This window comes from Lissotriton vulgaris, chromosome 7, assembly GCF_964263255.1.
Source record: "Lissotriton vulgaris chromosome 7, aLisVul1.2, whole genome shotgun sequence".
In the NCBI taxonomy this organism is placed as follows: Eukaryota; Metazoa; Chordata; class Amphibia; order Caudata; family Salamandridae; genus Lissotriton; species Lissotriton vulgaris.
This window is the reverse complement of record NC_141695.1, coordinates 853,909,673-853,935,243: the sequence shown is the minus strand read 5'-3', so window position 1 is coordinate 853,935,243 and position 25,571 is coordinate 853,909,673. Positions and strand designations below refer to the sequence as shown.

The following is a 25,571-nucleotide window of genomic DNA, read 5'->3' as shown; positions in this document are numbered from 1 at the left end:
AAGGCTAAATGTTTAAAACTGCTCTTCTAGTTGGCAGCTGTGAGACATGTTTTCATGCAGTCACATCCAAGATGGCACAATAAGTGCTGCAGCCCGGGTGGAGCACTTTAACTTACAGGCCTTGGTACCATACACTAGGGATTTGTAAGTCAGTAAAGTTAAATCAGTTTGGTATAAAGCAAGCAAACATATACTTTTAAGAGTCAGATTACTGACACCAAGGTCTGGTAGCCGGCCTCAGTTCACTCTCAGAGTAGAAAAGCCAGGAGCATCAGTCCACAACTTCGGGGGTGATCATGCAAAAAAAGAGGCATTTCTTTAAAATGAGTGTAATAAATTAACCCTAGTTGAAAGTAAGTGCCTCAAACTCACACAACAACATTATCCTTGGAGACCAAGCTTGTAATGAACATCTCACACTGAGCAGGGATCTGGGAGGCCCGAAATGAGACATGCAGAGATCCAGTGTGCCCCAAGTGGGGGCAGAGTGGCCGAGGCATAGTAAACGTTTCCCTTGCAGGGCGGTCCTAAAACATACACTCCCAACTGCTCAAAACAAATAAAATACTAGCAATTAACATGTCCCGGAACACCCAAAGGCTCTCACACTCATCATTTCACTGGAGATGAAGATTGCCTGAGTGCCCCACACAACCACTATACTGAGTATAAGTAACAGGGGTGATGTAAACACACACACTTGGCTCCGAACTTGGACACCACATGGTTTTATCCAGGTTGAGTACCTGGGGTACCTCCCTGGAGAACTACAAGTGACCAGCGTTTCCTGAGCCAGTAATCCTGGCTTGGTAGTCACCAAACCGAGTTTAACTGGGTGTGAATCCAACCGGCCATCACCGGTTTAGTGTGTAAATGGTCAGCAATGTGGTTGTTGAATATTAGAGCAAAGGTAAGTGTGTGGCATGTTTCTGCGATTATGAGCATGTCAAGGTTGGTGTGTTTTCAATGAGTTAATCTGTTTAAGATGCTTACCATGGACAAAGCGTCACTAGTTCCAGAGGGTCTCTATTGACTCCATTGAGAACAGAAGTTTAAAAACAAATCTTTAAACATGGTTTATAGGTCAAGCAGAGGAACACTGTTCTCAATTGTTTACAGAAGTACAAAGCAGAATAATGTATAAATGCATGGCTGTCCCGAAGCGGATATGTATACAGTGATGCGTCCATATTAGTTTAAAACGCAGGCCGTGTTTAGATTTAATGATGGATAATGTGACAAGCCGAGAAGGTAATCTATATAAGCTCTTTAATGACAAGATGTGCACTACTGAACAGTGTCATGTTATGCCTGCAAATGAGAGTGTGTGTTATCCTGCATAACAAGTGGCATGACAAATGGACCTAGAGAGGAATGCCCACGTTTTGCCTCCAAAAATTGCAGGCAAAAGCATGTGACAGTGTCATGTAGTAGTTGACACTGCTTCCATTATGCATCATTCTGGCCTTTTGCTTTCTGTTTGGATTGTGTGAATCCACTTGTCCTCCCCTGTCTTCTCTCTGCTTTATCTCTGCTGTATGACCTGCACGAACACATTCTTGTCTTACAACCAGACTCTGATTTCTCCTTCTAGGTTTGTCCGGACTGCCATACCATTCACCCAGGAGCCACAGAGAGACAAACCTGCTAACGTCCAACCCTACTACCTGTACGGGTCAAAGGTCGGTGAAAGTACAAACCCAAAAGTTTAGAAGCTGGACAGTGCATAAGGAACAGGACTTTTTAGGATGCAGAGATGTACATTAGCAACAGTGTACGGCCTGAATTCGGTGACACCCACATACACACACAAACACTGGAGGCCACGTGCATGAGAGCGAGCGATTTAACAGACCCGAAGTACTTGAATGTTAGTCTCTGGTACAAGGCAAATCATCTCGCTTGTAGGGTAAATCCTCTGTTACTGAAAAACTTCCATTTCTAAACGTGATATAACTAGTTTGGTGGCATCTCCTGTAAACCTTCCAGGGACTGAGCTCCTTGACCTGTGGTGAATCTGTATTGATAATTCTCCTTGGCCAAGCAGCAAGTAGTAACTCACTCTGGGAAGCCTGTACACACAAGTCTCTACTCACAAGTGCAGTGGTTCAATCTGATGTTCTGCACAAACTGATCTCTGCTTCCTTCTGCAGGCAGTGACTTTGATTCTTCTGTTTTCTAGCCTTTGAACATTGCTTATAGTCACATCTACAGCTCCTATCGGAACTTCGTGGGCCCACCGCACTTCAAGACGATCTGTCGCCTCTTGGGCTACCAGGGCATTGCCGTTGTGATGGAGGAGCTGCTGAAGATCGTCAAGAGCCTGGTATGGGGGTAGAGATGCCTTGTTCTAAACATCACAGCATTTTCTGAGTCAGCAATCACCTGCCAACGATGTATAAGTAAAGCGCAGGCAAGCCAACACATTGTGGACAAACAGCGGTTCATGACACATACCGATTGTCAGGCCTATGTCGTTTGACCCATGCTGTACTAGCATGTAGGCCTTAAATTATCTTTTTTGTTTGAGCTTCATGAGAAGAGTCTGATCCTATGCACTGTTAAAGGAGCCTAGAAAGGTATGCTGTAACTCAAAAGTGTTTAGGCAGGGAGCTGTCAATCACCCCTATTTGTTTACCTTTTACTTTTAATCTTTTATAAAGCGCATCCTCTGCTGTGGTTTGAATCCTTTTCAGAGATTGTTGGGGTTTGATTGTTGCCATTATGTTGGTTACCTCAGGATCCTAGGACCAAAATATGTCTACTCTCCAATAGGATGAGCAGATATTACCTTTTAGCACTTGACTCTCCTCCGGTAGAGGGGTCGAGTCATCAGCACTTAATCCCGGTGTTGCTATGAGTTAGACACTTAAAATAGTTTTGTTTAGTATTGAGACCTATTGCACTGCACATGTTTTTGCGCGGAAGTAGTGCATCATACATGGGACAGTGTAATGTGTACTGATAATCTAGGCTATGTAAAGTCTTAGCAACATGAATGTGCATTCACAGACACCTGATGTTCAGCAGGGAAATGTTCAAAGTGCTGATAAATGTATTACCACTTTTGTGTGCTCCACCCCAATCTCTTAAGAGAATGCCTAGAATTACTTAACAATACATTCAGCAGGTACTCTCTTTCCAGAGGGCACTGACATCCTGAGAAAGCGGCCTTCACAGGAGCTTAGTAAAGGACAAGAAAGAGCAAATTCCTTTGTAGACAGTAAGTAGTTGTATTATCAGGGCACTCACTAGTCATTCCTTGCACTATACCTGGAAGCCTTCAAACTTATACGTGTGAGGTTAGTAAAAGTTATACTCAACAAAACTGACAGGGCCAACTGAGCCCAGGCAGGTGTGGTCTTACTGCCAAATGGGGAATGACAGTTCTTTGGGGAACATGCCAACGTAGAATATAATCAAATAAATTCATAGAAGTACAGAGAATCTCAATTGTGGTTTTAATATAACAATCATGTTTGTGTTGGCTATCTTGTATGAGAAAGTTAAAGTGATGTAATCATCAGCTGGGTGCCCAGCAGAGGATAAGCTTATCAGTTCAGTTACTAGAAATATTACTTTTCAGTATTAATGAGCAGCCATAAAATGTATTTTTCCTATCCAACTTTCTGATCAGTAGAACACAGAAAAAAAACAACTTCATAACACACAGAGAAAGTGTAAGTAGATAATGCATGATCCTAGTTCTGTGTTTTTAAATTGGTTCCTGCCGTACAGAGAACTTTTTCCCTTAAAAGCAAGCTGCCCGTTTAACGTCAACGTCATCGTTGAAAGACCAAAGCAGGTGCAAAACAATGTTCTTTTTCCTATCTCTATAACATTGAAGCAATTGTGCAAAAGACAGTGGGTATTTAGAAATGCCCTACTCTGAAATCAGAAAACCCAGAGGAATAAGACACAAATGTGTTGAGAACAGCTGAATCTTAGCTATTAGTAATTTGTATGTGCTTGTCCTTCCTTCCTTTACATTCAATTAGTCTTTGCTGGGGTGAAATGAAAGCACTCCTCATGAACAGATCATGTTTTTGGGCCAGAGTCACGTACACCGAACTGGTTTGAGTGAAGTGCTGACATGGTCTATTAGCCCAAGCCCCACTGTGCATCTAAATCACTATTAGAAGGAAAATAAAATACTCCCTTAAGCTAATGGTAGTTTTCATATAAATATACCGAAAAATATATTGAACAGGCATCCTGCCTCAAACACAGTCAGAAGTGTTACCCCTTTTACTAAAACCGCTTTTTAAGTGGCTCATGTCTATTCCCATTTCTGCACAAAGGTGAGAAAACCTGGACAAAAACATTCATAGAAGTAAATTGAGCCAGGGGGTTCATGTGTTACTAGTGTGTTGTGCTGATGTGGTAATTACTGCTCACTGCCATCAGTAGCAGTAATATTTTCTGCACCTGTCTTTGGGATATTGTAGTATTCAGTGAAATGCGTTCAAGTTGCTGTAGTGATCTCTATGCATGGGTGATTTTAACTTTAATTAAAAAAAATTGAATAACTTGAATACACCGGTTGGATTTAGCATGCCCGTCGCCAAGTGGTTTTAACATTCTCTTACTGTCTGTTATTATTGTGAACAAAATGGCTGCCTGGATTTTGTATTGAGTATGAGCGAGTCATAAGCTGCTCTCTAAATTGTTTTTTTAATATATACACATGTTGCTGTGCTCCTCTACTCTTTCTTTGTTTTACCAGTGTGGGGCTGTAGTGGTTTCCTCATACAGTCAGGTCAGACTGACGATTCTCTTTTCCCTTCTCCAGCTGCAGGGAACAGTTCTTCAATATGTGAAAACATTAATTGAGGTGATGCCGAAAATTTGCCGCTTGCCAAGACATGAGTATGGCTCTCCAGGTGAGTGTACAGGAGACTGTACAATTGCACAACTAGAAGCAGGAAAACTGCTAGAGGATTGTAGTAGTGGTTTATAACCATGAAAGTTAAGAGGCTCTAAAAAAAACCCTCACAAAGGCAAGAGAAGTCCTGGTGCAATTATAGGATTTTTGTTTGGAATAAGTTCGGAGTGAAAGTAAAAATGCTTAGGATATGTGTGGTAAATACAAAAGTCCATGGGCCATGTATATAAACCCAGATAGATTTATTGAAGCTTAGTTACAAGGTAAGTTCATCATAAGTAGATAGGTAGATGGAAAAGTAACCCCACCAGGTGCAGCCTCCCTGCCGCTCAGCCTGCATCCACCAACTGACACTCCACACACAAGCCAGCACTCAAGCATTCCGTGAGGTCATCTGACATTCTATCAGGATGTACGACATTACAACGCATGCTTTTACATCGCATGCTTTTACAACGCGGGTTTTACAACGCATACCATTACAACGCATACGGCTTTGGGGCGCTGGTTAGTGAATAGTTTAATTTACTATTCCAACTCCTGTCCCCGTGGATAGTAGGGAAGGTGTTGGACTGTAAATTAAACCTATTCCCTATCCTAGAGCGCCCCCCAGCGTAATGCGTTGTAATGGTTTGCGTTGTAAAAGTTGCGTCATAAAGGCACTGCGTGGTAAAAGTTGTGTTGTAAGTGATGTTTCCCATCCTGGATGAGCAGCAGGAAAGACACAACTAGAGAAATAAATATCACAAGTCAATTATAACAAAATGTTTTGGGGGAGTTAGAAATATCCGCTTTAGATACAAAAGGGAAGAAGTGAAATTGAAATAATATTATTGTCGGTGATAAACATAAAACCTTGGGAAGGATTCTGCTAGCTATTGACCTTGATTAAAATGTCCTAAAATATTCATCTAACTGGTCATATAATGACTATATAAGAATATAGAAGAAGTAACAGGATTGATTTTATACTCTAGTAGAACTACTTTTAAGTTCTCAGTAGTATGTTATGTTTCCTTCCTCTCACCTCCTATGTCTGTTTATTAATGTCTGCTTCATCTTGCCTCTTCTGTCTTGTCTCCCTGGAATGGTTGGTTGTTGAGGTCTGTACTGCTTTGTCTCACATACTTTATCTATTGGCTCCACAGGTATCCTGGAGTTTTTCCATCACCAGCTGAAGGATATTATAGAATATGCAGAGCTGAAGACAGATGTGTTTCAGAGTCTGAGGGAAGTGGGGAATGCTATCCTCTTCTGCCTCCTCATTGAGCAAGCGCTGGTAAGAAAAATCTCTTAAGTCCTCTCACAGAACAGGCACTGAGCAACAACCCGTGTGTGCCCAGATCAGCCAGGATGCCACCCTTGTCCTGTGTTGTTGCATAGCTGCTCTAGTTCTGTGGTCCTCATGTCATTGTCTACTAGCAAAGTAGGCACAGCCACCCACACCTCTTATAGGGCAGGGATGATGCCCCTGCTGTACCATCTTCTTGATGCATTTGTCCTCTTGTCATCTTGGAGACAATGCAACGCCCAACCATTGTCTTGTTATGTCACCTCTGCTGGGGTGTTTCCTTATGATCTCTATCTCAGTTACTTGTGAACTTTCAAACCGGGTCTGGGCTCTTCCAGAGGCTAAACATTTTTTAACTTCTTCAGCTCACATTTAGAAACATTATTGAACTCAAGGCAAGTTCAGTTGTAAAGGGATCATATTTGTGCAAGATCAACACATAGTGGCCCAGTTTAACCAAAGTAATAGGCCACACTTTGAGTCACTTTGAGTAAAAGGCCATCAGAAAGTAATTATCATATTTGCATATAACACTAAGTTATTTTTAAGATGGTTCACATTGACTTTCTGTTAAAAAAAATGTTCTTCAGCGGAATACATGCATTCTTCTTCACCAATCACAAATCGAGGATGTCACTAAATGCTGAGTGACATGGCTTTGGAACCCGCCTCCCTGCCCTGTCTCTCCTCCATTGGCTGGCTTCCTAAATGGAGGCCAGCCATTGGAGGAGAGAGCCGTCACTCCGATTTAGCCCCGTCTCTTTCGGATTCGGGGGCGTAAGTTTTGCTTTTCTTCAGCTCGTGACGTCGTCCATCACTCAGGACAGCAAAACACGCCCCCGAACCCGAAATGCATTGGGACAAACGCACACAAGTTTAATAATTTTCTGTTTTGCTTATCAATGCAATTTGAAAAACAATGACATTTGTTGAATTTGCTTTTGGCATGTTTCTCAGTTTATATGTCAAATTAGTGCTTGATTGCAAAAAAGTAATGCACTGTAAATAATTTTTTGATTATATTCTTTCATTAGTATGTACAACTTTGAGCATTAAATGAAATATGATTACACACCCAACTCATATGATTATGTTAGAAGGTAACTTTTGAAAAGGCATATAGCCCATAAGCTGTGCATCTGGCAGACCAGGGTTTTCCTTGGCCTTATACATATACTTCTAGAACTTGGTAGGGAGGGGGCACTATCCCTTACATCCAGAAGCACGCTAAGATTGACAACCGAGTGATAACACAGGACTATTGAAAAAAACAAGGTGTGCAGATCCACTCTCCTATATTTATAGAAATGGCAGCAATGCCATTTTAGGTCAAGGACCTAAAGGCTGCGCTTACGCAGTCTGGGGTCGGAGAATTATTGTTTCCGAGTAGGGCTTTGGAACCCGCCTCCCTGCCCTGTCTCTCCTCCATTGGCTGGCTTCCTAAACGGAGGCCAGCCATTGGAGGAGAGAGCCGTCACTCCGATTTAGCCCCGTCTCTTTCGGATTCGGGGGCGTAAGTTTTGCCGTTCTTTAGCTCGTGACGTCGTCCGTCACTCAGGACAGCAAAACACCCCCCGAATCCGAAAAATTTCAGAAGCTTGAGGCCGCCATTTTGTTTCCTTCGCAGTGAAGGTGAGTCGTTCCTCGCTGTCCTCTTGCCTTTGATTTGTTGTATTACGCACATTTATTTCCATATGGTTTCAATTAACGCTTCCAGACGCAGGTGCGATAATTGAAAGTATATGGGCGCGTGCACCACTCGCAGCTTTGTTTTTTCCTAAACACGAACGCTTTCGGTTTCGTGATCAGGCTTTTTCCACCCAGCGGGTCCGGAGGCATGCGAGTTAACCCGATCCCCAACACAGCCTGCCTGCAAGCGCTGTGCATTAGGTTTGAAGGGCGAGGCGAGGCAGCTGGGTGTGCTTCCAGGGCACAGATGTGTGCGGACGGCGCGAGCCGGGCAGGATCAGCCGGTAACGGGAACCCGAGCAGCGTCGGACACTGCGAGAAAGCAGTGTCCCGCAGGTGCCGCCGCCGGCTGCATCCTCTCCCGCTGCCACTTAAAAGGCAACAAAGTTCTGGTAATTCCCGACCCAAGGCGATGCGAACTAAAAGACGAGCTCTTCAAAAAGTCAAGTAAGAGTTCACGCTGGGTATGAGGGCACACGCCCCTGCAGCACAAAGACATGAAGTGACATCCGAGCAAGAGATGTAGCTTTAATAATATGGTCTCTTGTATCTTAGAAAGCCGTATTTATTACTTTCCTTGAAACCTAGCTCATCGCCATGTGCACATCTTCTCATCATGGCCTTCATCCCTTAGTCCGCCCCGAACCTTGGGGTCTGAGTTGAGACAAGGGCGGAGGCTTGGCTGTGCAGAAGGGGGGAATAGGGGGGGGAGATGGGACCTGCATTCTTCAGTGGCATTTACAAGGAGGTTAACCAAATCTCGTTTCCCTGATTCGTATCATATGTTGATAAGATGCTCTGTACTGTAGGGAGCTGTTCTGACACATACTCTGTAGAAGAACATGTGCAACTTCTCTGCTTGGCGGCTAGATGTAAACAGTAGCCCGTGACCTCTCCATGACCCTTTCGGCTGTGGAGTCGTATTCGTTTAATTTCGGTGGTGTTTGTGAGTTGCTGCCGCCCCCTGATAGGTGCTGTGTTCTTTCAATTAACTACTGTGCCTGATGGGGTCGATCTGTGCCCTATGCCGGGGGGCAGTGGGAGGGGTTAGGAACATGTTTCCAAGTGTCTTATATGGACATGCACTCATGGGTACGGAGTAGCTGCACTTTGGTCTCTTAAAGGGGGAGTAAGTAGCACAACTCAGCAGGAGTGCTGTACTTTTAACAGGCAGTGCTAGCATTTCTCGGTAGGAAACAGCACTATGGGGTTGTAAGCACCTGCACCTTTAATTCTATTTCCATTCTAGGGACTGGTTACCCATAGATGCCAGGTGCGTGATTCTCGTGTGCTGTGCAGCAGCCAAGACTGAACAAGGGTGAATGCACTTTACAGTGACATTCGTTGTTCAGGTGATGTTGTATTCCGCCTTCAGCTGTTCCTCTTAGGAGTGTGGAAAGGCAGGAACCTGTGAGGTAAATAAAGCACCTATTGTCACCCCTGTATAATGAAATATTATCAGCACTGACTTGTTACAGAACTTTAGGGTGGTCAGGGTGTCAAATATTTTTATTGCATTCGACCACCCTATTGCTTTTCCTGTCGTTTGCATAGTAGCAGTGCTACGACAGATTTACCCTGGAGCGCTCAACACTCCTTCCTCTTACTGAATTTACGTGCACTCATCGACAGCGGAAGGATGACATCTTTAGCGGCCTCATGCAAAACCAAAACCTTTTGAATCCGGGGCGAGCGCACAACTGAGCTGCTCGCGCTTAGCTGACTGAGCTATCGTGGTCATCTATTAGTAATGCAGTGGTTCTAGAACCCCACTGTCGTGCCTATGAACTAAGAATTACAACGGACGACTTTGGAGCTGGGGATCCTGGTTCGAATCTCGGCGTTGGCTCAACACCCTGTGATTCTGGGCTCCTGTAAAGCGCTCCAATACCTTCGGGTCGAGTTCGCGCTCAATATAAACTGCAAATGTACACCTGATACAAAAATATGCAACTTTGTGGTATGTTTTAAACACAAGGCACAGCTGCCCTTCACTTGCCAGGCATTGCACCCAGCTCAGTTCACAGGAAGGCACGAGTGTATTGCAGTCATGGTGTAATTAGGGCCTTCGCAGAAATATATTTTTGACAGTAGAACGTGATGCAATCCTTTTTTTGTAGTTTGGGGTCACCCGTTCAAAATGCCCGCTTATTGTCTTCATTCCTCAAATGCTGAGGTGGCAAAAGCAAGAAACCTAATATGAACATTCGGACTATCCCAAAACAATTTATAGCACACTAAACTTAACCTGAAAATTGCAAGATGCAATATTTATTATTATGACATCGTTCACTAAATACCAAGAAATGGAAGAAGGGATGTACAGAGGCTTCAACTGAAAGGTTTAACAAAAAAATGCTTTAGTGAGTATTGGAGTATTTCATAAAGAGAAAAAAAGCTTTTTAAATGAGAAGATATGTAACTCATTATTGAATAACCTTCAAAGGATGTTAAAAGCTCAGAACGCACCAACTCATCCATCTGGGCCCTGGATATCCCCAAAGGAAAATAACCTTTTTATTTTATAATAAAATGGAAGAAAATTGTGGTGTCTTTGGAATGCCATTTTTTGCTTGCTCTTTGAAGCTCTCTGGTATTTTTGATCCAGTGTCGCCCCTCTCTGCTTTTGACAGCATGTTAAAAGTCGAGTCGAGTGGTTGTTTTGGTGAACTGTGATCCGGATTTCAGCACTTCAAATCCCAGTCCGGGCCTCTGTTTCCTCTTAAAGCCCCATTAACTAGCTTAGGCCTTGCCTGTTCGCTGTGGTGCCCTGGTCCTTCCTCACCTCCTGTTTGGGGTTTTGGGAATGTGTTTGGAGGAGATCACTTTACAAAAGGCGCTACAGCCTCTGAGGGATCCCTCTAACCCAAGGCCTGCTCCCAAGTGACAGCAGGCTCTCTCGATAGAGACAGGCCAAAGCGGGCCCTCCAACTCCCAGGGGTGCTCCCCTCCCGCTGTCCGTGTCTTTTTCCCGCCCCCTCCCGCTAATAAGGTCGCCGCTCTCGTTTCTCTTGAGCCTGGAGAGTTTGGCGGTGTATCAGGAAACTGTTGCCTTTTATGCCAGGTCCATGATGAGCAGTGGAACGAGCGCTAATGAACCTGGGATAGATTGTTCCTGTTTCTCCTGACAGCTTATGTGTGCTGATCAGTGGCATGAGAGGTAAGTGCCGGTCTTGGGCTGGGAGGTATTTGTAGCATGTTTGTTTGTTGCTTATTGTTAGCATGCATTCCAAATCACTCTCAAACACACTACCTCACAACTTTACTCTCTCTCTATCTCACTAGCTCACTCTCTCTCTATCTCACTACCTCACTCGATCTATTTCTATCTCACTATCTCACTCTCACTACCTCACTATATCACGACTCACTCCCTCAAAAATTCACTACATCACTCTTTCACTAACTCAATCTCTATCTCACTACTTCACAACTTCACTCTCTCTCTAACTCACTACCTCACTCTCTCTCTATCACACTACCTCACTCTCTCTCTTTCTATCTCACTAAGTCACGTTCACTCTCTCTTTCACTACCTCACTCTCTCTCTATCTCACTACCTCTCAAACTCACTCACTGTTTCTATCTCACTACCTCAGAACATCCCTCTCCCTCACTACCTCACTCTTTCACTACCTCACTCTCTGTCTCTTACTACCTCACTCTCTATCTACCTCTCTCTCACTACATAACTCTCTCTACCTCACTACTCCACTCTATCTATCTCACTACCTCACTATCTCACAACTTCTCTCTCTCAAAACATCACTACCTCACTCTCTCACTACCTCACTCTCTAGCTCACAACTTCACTTTCTCTCTCTAACTCACTACCTCAATCACTCTCTATCTCACTACCTCTCTCTTTCTATCTCACTAACTCACTTTCACTCTCTTTCACTACCTCTCTCTCTATGTCACTGCATCACAACATCACTCTATGCTTATATCTCACTACCTCACAACATCCCTCTCCCTCACTACCTCACTCTTTCACTACCTCACTCTTTATCTCACTACCTCACTCTCTATCTACCTCACTCTCTCTCTATTTCAATACCTCACTCTCTCTTTCTATCTCACTACCTCACTCTCTCTCTCTGCTAAGGCAATAGGTATCACATATGCACAAAAAAAAGCTAATGCCAATAGAAATGACAATGCCATTTATTTAGGGATACAAAAAGATTAAAAAAAATAATGAGCAATACCATAGCTCTGCCTATAATATTGCCGAGACCATTGCATTGTAAATGCCTGTTAAAAAAGAAACCGAGCTTTCTCAGGAATGACCCTGAGAATTTGGAACTCCCTGCTCCCTGAAATCAGACTGAACCCTTCAACTACATAATCAAAAAAATAAGTTAAAATACTTTTGATGCACACATTTCTACCCTAGAACCTATGTCTCCTATAGCGGGGCACTGAGAGGACGCAGTGTCTACACACATGTTCATCACTTTCCTGCTGTGTCTTGTTTTTTAACCTACTGGCCGTCTCTTGAAAGCACATATATTTGTTGGTTGTTCTACCTGTTTCTTCTTTGCCTAAACATATGTAAAGCTCTCTGAATCCCTGTAGGGTCAAGTTTGCGCTATATAAAACATTATAAATAAATAAGTACAATTTGAAATTGACTAAATTACACTGAATACGTCTTAAGTATAAACTGGGGAGTTTCAACAGAACCAGACATGGAGAGGTGCATTTTTCGGTTGGCTAAAGTATTGTTTGTCATTGCTGGATGTGAACCGTGAAGTCCACGCAATAGTTTACATACTACTAGATGCCAGTAATTATCTGCAAATACAGATATTTGGCCATGACGATGCAGCCTAGATTAGGTAGCCAGTGCCTAATTTGAGCTGGTGGTTGCCCGTGGGGCCCACTGACACTCATCTTTGGGAACCAACACTTAGTTTTTCTCATCGCAAAATGAGAAAGAAGAAGAAATTAAAGGGAGAAGAGTGTCTAGTGTCTAGTAGTCGATGAAAATGGCATGAGATGGACTCCTTGCTACTCACCCTTGTTATACAGTGTGTTGACATGTAATATCGCCAGAAAGGGGCTTCCATGCAAAGCTTTGGGCACAGCACTCGTTCTTTTACAAACCAAGCACGGAAAGTAGCAGACTCGCATGTCGCAGCTCAATGTTTTACTCCATAAGTACAAGTTGTAGAGCCCATGGTTCTCTGGCAACCCCAGATCTCAATCACTACACAGAAGTAGCTCTGTAAGATCATAAGTATTAACATTGATTGGAAAAGCTGTGCGTGTCAGTCAGTCAAAAAGTCTTTATTGCGAATATTTCATCATAAAAGACATACTATACAAATCATTATTTATACAAATATATAAAAAAAGAATCAATTAATCCAGTTAATACAAAGTGGAAGTAGTTATTCATAGTATGTACAGATTAAAACAATTAAATAAATAATAGCTAAAATCGAAGATAAAAAGATATTAAATAGTTAGGCAAAAGACTTGATAAGTTAAAAAACATTAAAAATAATGGGACACTCCTCATTTGACCTTAAACCTTATAGCAGGGCCACTACACCGGATACCCGGCATAAACCTATAGGACCATTTGTTACGGGTTAATCCTTCTAGTCCGAAGAATCCAGGCCCAGCTGATGAATTTGGCCACACCTGTAACCACCAGTTTTGACGTATCGGATTTCAGTATTCAACTCGCAACCTGAGCAGATCTTGTTCCCATTATCCGACATACTGGACGTAACCAAAAGTGTCTAGGATGGGAGTACACAGGGCAAACAAACAGGAAATGGTCAATTGATTCTAACGAACCCACACAAAAGGGGCAGTGACCATTTCCAGCAGTATTCCAATTTTTCGTTAGACCTCGTAAGGGTAGCGAACAGACTCTAAACTGGTGGTACAGCTTACGATCCTGTGGCTTAGTTATAATGCCAAAATGTGGTCTGTGGCGCCTAGGATAAGCGCCAACTCTCTGAGCACAACCTCTGTGAAACGAAATCCGTTTCTATGTTCAATGCGTAGAATACCAAAATAAAGTTTAAACCAAAGTTGTATCAAACTTCTTCATGTTTTATTCACATGGGTTTCTCATTTACGAAGTTTCATTTCCATAACTTATATCTGAAATGCACTTTAGTATATGCATTATAACATCATTTCCCAATGCATTTCGGACAACAGTCCTTCATCAGGGGAATCTGAAAGACAATAATCCAATCTAAGTATGATCGACCGAGACAAAAACAAAACAAAAAAATGCATTCAATCATATCCATTACTAAGTTGAGCAATATATCAATCACTTCTAAAATACAGAACCAAGGTGCCAAATCATACAGTAGTATTGTTCCTGAATGCGTGTTATCCCGAAGTTGTGTTATGAGATAAATTAATTTTAGGTTAAATAAAAGGTAAAGCAAACCCAGTGCTAAGAAGAAAAGTACCCAGAAACTCAATGGTGATTGATTGTGCAAAGTATAACCACAAAAAGATATCCAAAACCAAACAAGATCGTGCGAGCCTCGTGTCCATGAATAGAACTTACAGATAAAGTTGAGCAAGATCCCGCGTCTCACTCGTGTGCCCTTCGCTGGTGAATGTGAACGGCGTGTGCCGTATATACGGAAGTAAAGTGAATGAAACTGACAGCATAGAAAGTGGACTTCTCAAGTGGCGGCCATCTTACAGTGGTTCCGAAGAATGGTGAAAAAAGAAACCGTATACCCGCTTAGAAAATAGTGCATAAACAACGAATGATCAGGGTTCTTATACAAAATACCGGTTCTGCATACAGTGTGAACTTATGGGGAGATAAAACATTTCAGTTAGTTACCCAAAATAGCGGAATTAATGAAACAAAAAATGCCATTCTGAACATAGTTATCTACAGATAACATGTAAATTCCATCCGGTCATTAAGACCGGATGGTTTCATGGATTGAAGATATTTAATCCAGTGGTTTTCACGCTGCAACAAGAAATTGTTATTGTCTCTGTCATCACGCTTAGTAACCACTTCCACAGCAGCGAACCTGAGTTGGCTAATGTTGTGTCTGCTGTCTTTAAAGTGTAAAGCCAAATTAGATTTCACATTCACAGTTCTTATATTACTTTTGTGTTCGTTAATTCTCAATTTCAATTTGCGAGAAGTCTTTCCAGTGTATACCAATCCACACGGACATTTAATGATGTATATTACATTCTCAGTGTCACATGTTGCATTAAATATCAATTTTATGTTGGTGCCCTTCATTGGGTGTTTAATCACAGGCCCTTTGATAAGGTTATTACAGTTTTTGCAATTGAGACAAGGTTGATTCCCTTTGTACGTGATGGAGGAAATGTGTTTAGGGTTTTTTATGATTCCCTTCAAGTTGTTGCCTCTTTTGTATGCAAATAGTGGTTGGTCACAAAAGATATCATTGAAATCCTGTTCTTTGCTGATAATCGGCCAGTGTCTTAATATTGAACTTTTGTATGCCTTTGATGCCTCTGAGTATTTTGATACGACCACATGTCTTCTTACATTGTCCTTTTGTTTTGTCGTCAATACATCCTGACGTTTCAATTTGTCACAGCGTTCTTTGGCATTGGCCAAAATGGTCTTAGGATATCCTCTTTGCTCAAAACGTTTTAACATTTGAGATGCTTGTTCTTCATACTCAGAGGTGTCAGATACAATCCGTTTTACCCGTAGGAGTTGTGAAAATGGAAGATGATTCTTCAATGATCTCTGATGGTAGGAACTGTAATGAAGGGTGTACACTGGAAAGACTTCTCGCAAATTGAAATTGAGAATTAACGAACACAAAAGTAATATAAGAACTGTGAATGTGAAATCTAATTTGGCTTTACACTTTAAAGACAGCAGACACAACATTAGCCAACTCAGGTTCGCTGCTGTGGAAGTGGTTACTAAGCGTGATGACAGAGACAATAACAATTTCTTGTTGCAGCGTGTAAACCACTGGATTAAATATCTTCAATCCATGAAACCATCCGGTCTTAATGAGATATTATAAGGGTATCGTCCACGAAAATGATCAAGGGGACTTTCATGCCAGCTATGGAGGGAGCATCAGTCGGATGGTTGCAGAAATACTTCATAACCCCATTAATAAACAGGGAAAACAAAGTCGGGGCCAAAACACAGCCTTGTCTGACCCCTTTAGAAACATCAAATCTTTCTGTCACTTCCCCTGGCTTGCCCCAACGTACCTGGGCATATGTGTGTTCATGTATGCTAACCAGAAACCTCACTAATTCCACAGGCATACCCATTTCCTGTAGGACTACCCATAGTTTGCTCCTAGGTACAAGGTCAAACGCGGACTGAAGGTCCACGAAGGCTGCAAAAAGCTTGCCTCCCCCTAGAAGTACTTCCTTCCAGTACAAGAGCACAAACCTGAAAGCTTGGTCAAGGATCCCCATATGTATCCGAAACCCCGCCCGTAGCGGTGTTAAAATATCTGTTTCGGACATCCAGCTCTGAATATGTCCCAGTACTAAACGGGTTACAATTTTCTGGGCTGGGTCTATAAGGCTAATCGGCCGATAGTTGGCCGGGGCAGATCGATCACCTTTCTTGTAGATCGGTAATATCTCAGCCCTGAACCAAGAATCGAGAACCGATGCACCAGCAGCAAGGGCGTTGGCTAGAATAGTTTGGTAAGGGACCCACAGATCTTGCTCTTGTTTATACAGATTGGCTGGAATGCAATCAGAACCTGGTGCTTTACCACTTGGAATAGATTTCAAAACAGACCTTACTTCACTGTGTGTAAATGGTGTGAGCGCATCAGAATTAGGACCCAGTAATACCACAGCGTGCCTAACCCTTGTTTTAAACTGGTTCTCAAAAAAGCTAACCCACTGCTGTGGCTCAACATAAGTAGTGGGATTCATATCCTGCGGGCACTTACCCCATTTAAGCAAGTGCCAAAAGTGAGTCATATTCCTTCCCTCACAAGCCTCCAATAAATCCCTCCAACGGTTTTCGTCCCAGCTTTTCCTTGCTTTTAATTGGGCAGATTTGTATATGGCCCTGCAACTTCGTATTGGAGCTGATTTTAAAGCCATAAGCAGAGCTTTATGGGCCTCTCTAAAGCTTGCATCATACCAGGAGCCTGTTCTCTGCACTTTATTTTTGCCGCTGATTGGTATGCTTTTAATAAAAAGATTTTTAAGCCCCACAAATAATTCATTATGAATACTCGGGATTCTGTTTTTAATCATCTCCTGTGTATCACAGTTACTTAACTCAGCCATAGATTTCCTCACAAGGCTCCTAATAGAACCTGAAGTGTCTCATTTGTGGCTAACTTAGGCCACCGAAGCCTTCTCTGGTCGTTAGATAGTGTGACTAATGCCTGCACTGTGTTAGCAGTTTCATTGGTTCCTCCATGAATGAAGCTATCGGTTAGGGACAACTTCAAGGGGTGGTGATCGCTTTCTAGTCTATTAATTACCTCCATATCTGCAATAGTTGGCCAAAACTCCAGATTGGCCAAGATATAATCAATACGACTCACTGATCTACCATTATCAAAAGTCATCTTCCCTACCCTGTCTGACTTTGTTCTTCCGTTGGCTGCCCTCATACCTTTGTCAAGACATAGTCCCTTCAAGTACATGGCCGCTTGTCTCCACTTTCTTATAGGTTGTAATTCCAACTGGGGGACACCCCACAAAGAGTCCTCAACCTCCGTTAACTTCCATCCTCCCCATCCAGGGGTTCAAAACAAGTGTTAAAATCACCTGCCACCATCCTGTGGCCTTCGCTTATCTCCATGCTGAGGAGATTATCCAAAAGCAAAACTGTTGAGGAACATTTCCCACCCTGTAGGCCCCTAGCATAGATATTAACAAGGAGGACATTGAGGCCCTTCATAGAGCACACCCTGGTGACCAAAATATCTGGGCTGTCTATCGACACCTCTACCACCGTGATACCCTCACACTGTCGTACCCAGGTAGTTAGGCCTCCCACTGGTCTCCCACTGGTCTACCCCTATTACCTTTTACCGCGGTTTGAAAAAATTTAAATAACCAGCGCGAAAAAAGGGTTCCACTGCTCATGTTTCCTGGAAGAGCCAAATATCTCCCTGATCAACAAACTCCACCCAATCTGGGACATGTAACTTGGACTCTAAACCCGCTATGTTCCAAGAAAAAACCAAAGTAGAGTCACCAACAGCGTTTGGAGTTATCACTTGGTTAACTAATGTGGTGTGGTGACATGGGAGTACTCTTCTCGGACTTCCAGATAGGGAGATTAGTGTATGTACATGCTCCACACCCTGAGGCACTGATTCATCTTGTTCCAATGCCTCCCACAGTGATTGTACCGAATTCCCTTTAACCTCTGACCGAGGGGGGCATTACTTACCCTCAGTCAGTCATTATCCTCAATGGTGGAAAGGGGAGCAAACCGGTTAAAGGTCATGATAGGCTGAACAACTGGGACGGGAGCTCTGGAAGAAACGCAACGCTCCCTGGCAAACCTAGCCCTCCCAGTTTTATAAAAAACCCCAGGGGTAAGATCTTAACCTCCTCTGTTGTGGGAACATAGTGTGCAGCCATATCTAGAATGTGTTCTACCAGCAACAGGGACCTAAAGCTCAGTACTATACAGTCGCCTGCCAAAGTTTTATGTGAGTGGCCAATCCAATTAATACGTCTCACCATTTTAAATTCCTCAAATAATATTTTGCTGTTCCCAAATCTTTTCCCCAAACAGTGTAGGGCCTTATTCTTAAGATTAGTCCAGTGCTCACTGGACCCGTCAGATAGGGGGGGCACATTGGCTGGGATAACAGTATAAGGGGTTGCTTCCGGGGGGAGATGCAGGCTTGGTAGCATATCGGAGCAACCTACTTCATCCCCATCTAGTCTAGATCCAATATCCAATGACAGCTGTTGCGACGGGATCCTACTGTCATTTCTAGGGGTCACTGTGCTCTGTGTTGGATGTTCCTTGACCGCTGTATGAGACTGAGGGTATCCTACTGTGACACATGGGGCATAGTCACTATTTTTTACTCTATCAGTGACATGGGTAACAGCTAAGTTGCGACTGGACTGGGGTAAAGATGCATCGAGTGATGGTTTACTATTGTTAAGATTAGCTTCGATGCGGTTAAGTCTCTCCACTACTAGATCCAGTTTGTCCAAGACTGGTTTTATAAGGGCTCTTAGCTGGTCCCCCAGAACTGTGCTCAATGACTCAGAACTAAATTGGGCAGTAATTTGCAGTGTCTTATTACTATTTGGGGCAGTAGTGTTCCCATGTGGTTGATCCCCTGGAAGATTAGACGCCGTCGTGGGGGCCTTTTGCTTGCTGGGTCCTCGCCCTTTCCTTTTCTTGCAAGGTGGTTCTATTACTTTCCCTTCATTAACTTTTCTCCCCCTCGTAGTTACCCTGGCTGGACTTTGGGGGCTACTTACAATTAGCGATCGATCTGTAATACCTGACCTGAAGATAACCCCTCAGGGCCAGATGGGGAATAGACTTCTAAACAAATGTCCTCTGGATTGGCCAGCACAACAGGGGGTTGAGCGCATGGTAATGAAAGGGTCGGTTCCAGGGAGAGCCTACGCTCAACAGCTTGCATCTTCTGGTTCAGTGCAGTCTCAGCCCTAGTCAAGTAATCATCAAAGGTCCCCACCACCCTATCCCCAACCTTCCTCTTGCTCATTTCGTATAATTTCTTACACAAATAGAGCCCCTTACAAAGATCCCAAACCTCAACGTTTTACTCCATAAGTACAAGTTGTAGAGCCCATGGTTCTCTGGCAACCCCAGATCTCAATCACTACACAGAAGTAGCTCTGTAAGATCATAAGTATTAGCATTGATTGGAAAAGCTGTGCCACTTAAGCTCTTCCTTTTAGGTGACTTGTCTTGTGACTTTCCCTTGTAGAGGTGACAGCCTGCGGTGCACCATTACTTTTCCGTTGGACAGTAGAGCCTCAGCTGTGCTATTATGTGGGTACAACCAAAATGTACCCTTACAGAGCACATGTGGGAGTAGTACCTGTCCTACCACCTCTTCATTTATCAGACATGTTGCAGTGATCATACTGTCATCTCAGCAGGTTAATGCCTGAAGTCCTCAAGTGAACGATAGGTCTGTGCAGTGGTACCTTGCTTTTCCTGCAGGAAGTGATAATAATAATAATAATAATAATAATAATAATAATAATAATAATAATAATAATAATAATAATAATGAAAATCCACATTTGTAAAGCGCGAACATTCACCCGTAAGGGTCTCCAGGCGCTGGGGGCTTTCGGGAAGATTAAGCAAGCTATTGCCCAGAGTCACATGATGCTAGGCTAATCTGCCGCCGGCATCGGGGATTAAACCGTGATCCCCAGATTCCAGCGTCAGTCGACCTGGCCGCGGCGCCACACCTCTCCCCTGATAGGGTATCAGATACAGGGCACACTCCTTGTGCAGTCTGTACATTGCCACTCATGTTATGTGCTGATTTGTGAGAGAATTGCTTTCCAGACTCTTATTCTGTAACAGAACTCTCATGCAGACTCCTTTCTTCTCCCCACATAGTCGCAGGAAGAAGTCTGCGATCTGCTGCATGCCGCTCCTTTCCAGAACATTTTACCCCGCGTCTATATCAAAGGTAAGAAGACTTCCTGTCATTGCTGAAAGTTTTTATGCTAGCTAGTCTTTCTTTTTTCTCTCTCATTTGCTACTCCTCTGTACAGAGTGCAAAAGGTACTAGAATTATTCTGCAAATAATAGTAGACAACAGGCATTTGGAAAAATACAGTCAATGAGCCCTCTCCAAAAAATAGCTTCAAGCTAATGCACAAAAACGTTACACAAATTGATAAAACCCTTGGATCATCAGACCTCCCATATGCCAGGGTACAGGCCAGAAAGTGCACTTCTCTCCTCGAATGCTTTGCTATGACTTCATTCAAGTAGTGCAGTTTGTCAGCCATTTCCTTGTCAACAAACATTGCTATTGTTATTATTTAAGCCACACTAATGGCCGGTTCTGTCAATCCAGCAAAGCAAGATTATACCTTTCAGCTAACAGCATTCATGAGATAAACAAAAATCACGTAATTGAACACTTCTCTCCGCTTCCATATAACGTCAGCAGGGTATGGCACGCATAACATGAAATCAACGGATTTGCACGCACAACATAAACAAATTTAGTATTTAGTTACAGTTTCACATACTACATGCTAAGTGAAAAAAGACATGGTTTAGACAATGCATGGTGCTTCTTTTCCTAAAGAAGTTGTATTATTTGTCAAACCTAATAAACAGGAAATAAATGACTTGTCTAATTCTCTTCTTGTCAATCAGCTCCTGATCCAAGCAACGTTACCTCATAGCCAAGTGGAGTTCATCGGTGACATTTTGAAACTATAAAATGTTCCCTTACCTTAGGGGGTCATTAAGAGTTTGGCAGATGAGGGGCTTCTACCAAAAAAGCAGTGTGTTCCCCATCAACCAAACCTGTGGTTTACCTAATCCATTCAAAGATGAACAAGGCCAGTGGCGGCTCGCCGAGAGAGTGCTGCAGGTGGGGTGGGGGCAGGGTGGGGCATAGTGGACCTGGGCATACGACTATAAAACTATTTACCTTGTGCTCGCTGCATCGCCGACCCGGCGATGCAGCGAGCGCAAGGTACATCGTTTTATTTATGTAATTCTTACCTAACTCCTGTACGTCGTATGTCCGGGTCCACTACCCCCCACCCTGCCCCTCCCTGCCCCATGCCCTCTGGCCCCGCAGCACTCCCTCGGCGAGCCGCCACTGAACAAGGCACCAACATTACCCTGGTGGTGCCTCAGCTTGCTCTGCAGGCAGAAATACATACATTGACAGCTAAGGGGCTGGGTCAGTCGATATCAGAAAGTCAATTCTATTTAAGTTTTGCAAAGTTATGTTTTTAGTTTTTCTACCCGATTGGAGGAAGCACTTTAGGTAAAAACAATTCTCGTCATGTTGGCGGACTGTCATCTGATAGGAAGCAGTGCTTAATTTGAGCCGGTGGTTTCCGTTGCTAACGGCACTTAATTGTCAAAACCGGCACTTATGACAGCTGCCACATGGTGGTGTTGTTTGTATAATTTAGAGTAGAGGAGAACAGCAATTTTTTTTTAATAAGGCTCCGTTTTCCGTTTTTACAGATAAATACTGACAGAAAACCATGTGCTTCCTTGTTTGTATTTATTTTTAAATGAGTATAAAAATGGAAACCGGGTTGCTTTTGGGTGATTCTAAAGGGAATTTAGTAAAGTGTCTTGAGCAGCAGTAGATATGCACATGGTTGATACTAAACAATAAGGCACAGTGGTTTATTTTTTTCGGATGTTCATTTACCAGTTTCAGCCTAATTTTTCTCTCACAACCCAAAATAAATATGGATAAATACAGATATGATTACCGAAAAATAAATATGGATTAATACAGACGGAAATGCCAAATAAATAAATGCCATAAAACCGGGATCCCTATTTATTACTTAAGTATACATTAAAAACAACTAATACCTGCCACCCAAGCCTTTTTTGAAGACTCTTGGTGGCAATGGCTGGTGGCAGCTGCTGAGGCCTCCTGACGAGGACCCTAGCACTTATTTTATTACAAATTAAGCACGGATGGGAAGACAGAGGTGATGTTCTCCACTGAGCATCAACCTGGCTGACATTCTAACCCACCGTTTTTCACCCAGTATGCCTCTTTGGATAGAGGGTCTGATTTAGGGTTGTTGGATGAAGTAAAGGCAGACATGGTGGTGGAAGACTTTATGACCACCACCCTGCCTTGATCTCACCCGCCAAATTTAGAGATGTCTGCAGGCCCCCAGATATCTCCATACATTGGCATATACCACTATCATGGTGGTTTCTTTCCATGTAGGAAAGGTTTGTCCGGGGGCTCTGTCAAACATGACAGCCAACCAGCAAATGTTTCCATTTTTTTTAAATTTAGTTTTCAAAAATAAAATCCCAAAACAGGAGTTTGTTTAAAAAAAAGAAAACAATGCCCCCCGCATCATTGGAGTTTTCTCCCAAGGTGTGGGAGCATTTTTTGTTCTGCTACACCTCACCTCCAGGTTATACCTGTTGATGGCGAACAATAATTTTTAAAAAAAAGCCATCTGACTGTCCACTCTAAATAGGGAGGGCGGTCAGGGTGTTTTCCACCAAAGGCCTCATCTCCATCAGGCCATCAGTGGACGTTTTACTCAGATGGAATACATTTTACTCTGTCAGCATGAAAACTTACAGTCTGCCTGACTCAAAATCAGTAAGGTGGTCCTTGAGTTTGGAGGACAGAGTGCTCTGTTGCAATTGTGATGTAGTATGTTGTTTACCAAACTCTAAATTAGCCCCAGAGTCCCACCTCGTGCAAATCAGTACTGGCCATGCTCCCCATGGGAACATCCACTCAGAAACTTGGCCATCTCACCCAGTCACCCTGAAACTCTCTGATTTTTATTTGGGGAAACTTAAGATCCACACCCGCAAATCTCACTGAATGAGATACTTCCCTGGATTAAAAGACAAATTGAACAGAAACACTAAATAAGGCACAGGAAGAGAAAAATAGGACCAACCATAGCAGACAGAAGGATATCTGTAGAAAATACATCAGGGCGAGTAGTCCAAAGGCTGGCTACTCGATCTGATGTATTTCAGGCAATCAATTTGCACAATCTAAAACCTGAAACTTTTACATTTATATACATAAACCTGATGTTTTACAGAGCAGTTCTGAACGGCCCCTGGAAGAGTGAAAATCTGCAAGGCACCTTCTAGCTCAGGCAAAGGTTGACTGCTGCAGCATTTGGATAATCTGAGCTAGACTTATGGAAGAGGAGGGCACGTTTTCCTCATCATTTGTGCTCTGTGAGCAGCACAGGCTCTGATTCGCTCAAAACATGCTTTAAATTACCCTCTTAGTAAATTGTTCTCCATTCTAATATGAGCAGTTCAAGCTAATTCCCTTCAAATATATTAGCAGTCACTTCATCTTCCCATCACTTATCTCAAAAACTTGCAACTTCTCAGTGCCTGTGATAGCTCCTGACACCTCTGACCACACCTTACTACTTCCTCAGTGTCTTAACTGACTTCCCTACCTCGAATACCCTCTCACAGCTACTCACTTCCTCTCATAGTCTGTCAAGGCTTCTCACTGCTACAGTCCCTTTTTTATGATTTTCCTCCTGAAAGGTTCTCGCCTCACATGTTAATGTACATTGTTGACTGCATTCCTGTCCACTGACCCTCCATCCCAAGTTAGACTCTAGGCCTTTAGGCCTGGTGGTCCTGTCCACAGACATCCTAACTGTATAGACTGGCACCTCTTATATCTTTGGCTATTGTTGTTATACCACAAAACCCACTGAGATGTAGCTGGTACGTCCTAGAGTTTTGGCCTTTGTGCATCCATCTGGAGATTTACTAATCAGGAGCAGCAGTTAGTCCAATGGGCTACTGTCCCATGGCGCTCCTGACCACAGAACCCCTGGCAGAAGCAGCTTGTTGGTCAGTAAATTGTAGCTCATTGGTGCTTGGGTCTGCAGACCCACTGAGTGCATAGAAGATTAGACAGTGTTATTGTGTGCATTGTTTAGTTTTGCTTCACCATTTTGCCTCTGATGTTGTGTGTTATTTGTGTTACTCTTGGCAGAAGGCGAACGTCTAGAGGTCCGGATGAAGCGATTGGAAGCAAAATATGCCCCTTTGCACTTAGTCCCACTGATTGAGAGGTTGGGAACACCACAGGTAAGAAATGAAGTGTGGGAGCTGGAAAGGGGTGTTGTCATGTCCCTAAAATGCCAAAAGCTGTTTCCATTCGACCCTAGATAACAGATTGATCAGCCAGACTTGCATACAGTGCTTCCTCTCACATTCTGTCCTCTACAACTAGATAGTTTGGGTTAGGACACTCTACAGTGTATGTTCTTATGTTCCATGTTCTATCTTCCTTGAATGGTCTTGGTTGAGGCAGCTCTAATTGACTTTGGTCATGCCAGTAGATTGGACAATAATGTCACACTTCCTTCAGGCTGCTTGCCTTTAACCCAAGAATTGTGCACACTGGAAAATTAACATCATAATGGCTACCTGCAACAAAGGTTTCTTCTTACTCTTTTCTGTGCAAGGTTACGTGCGGCCTTCTGTGACGCCAAGTAGCAGCAGACTTGAGGTAGCTGACATACCACAATATAGGCCAGAACATTATATCACCTAAACCCAAGTGTTCTCAAGCACCATGGTTGCAGAAATTCAATGGTTTCTCAAAGTTCTATGCAGTAAGGAAAATGTAATCAATGCCTGATTTGTAGGTTTTATTACATCAAATTGATAAGTTGATATAAGCTTAATAAATGTGCTCATTATCTGTGAAGTATGTTATTCAAAACCTGAGCTCTATAAACTCAGAAATATGCCTATATCTCTATCAGTAAATCTAGGTCTAGCTATCTATCTATTTCCGTCTAGATAGATAGATAGATCGATAGATAGATAGATAGATAGATAGATAGATAGATAGATAGATAGATAGATAGATAGATAGATAGCTAGATAGATAGATAGATAGATAGATAGATAGATTAAATTACATTAAGCCACGCCATACAATGTAACAGGAGTCATATTGATGAAATATAATCAATTTCATTGTAAGAAGGTGTTCT

At 42.9% G+C, this 25,571-nt stretch overlaps 1 protein-coding gene across 2 annotated transcripts in view; it reads left to right on the top strand.

The window, feature by feature from the left end:
• The window catches only part of CYFIP2 (cytoplasmic FMR1 interacting protein 2), a 158,342-nt gene that overhangs the window by 92,946 nt on the left and 39,825 nt on the right, over positions 1-25,571 (top strand). For both annotated transcript variants that reach the window (XM_086931227.1, XM_086931226.1), the window contains exons 23-28: positions 1,595-1,682; positions 2,183-2,326; positions 4,793-4,883; positions 6,034-6,164; positions 20,443-20,515; positions 24,560-24,654. In XM_086931227.1, the coding sequence (XP_086787353.1) occupies positions 1,595-1,682; positions 2,183-2,326; positions 4,793-4,883; positions 6,034-6,164; positions 20,443-20,515; positions 24,560-24,654 (622 nt within the window). The remainder of the gene's footprint in view (positions 1-1,594; positions 1,683-2,182; positions 2,327-4,792; positions 4,884-6,033; positions 6,165-20,442; positions 20,516-24,559; positions 24,655-25,571) is intronic.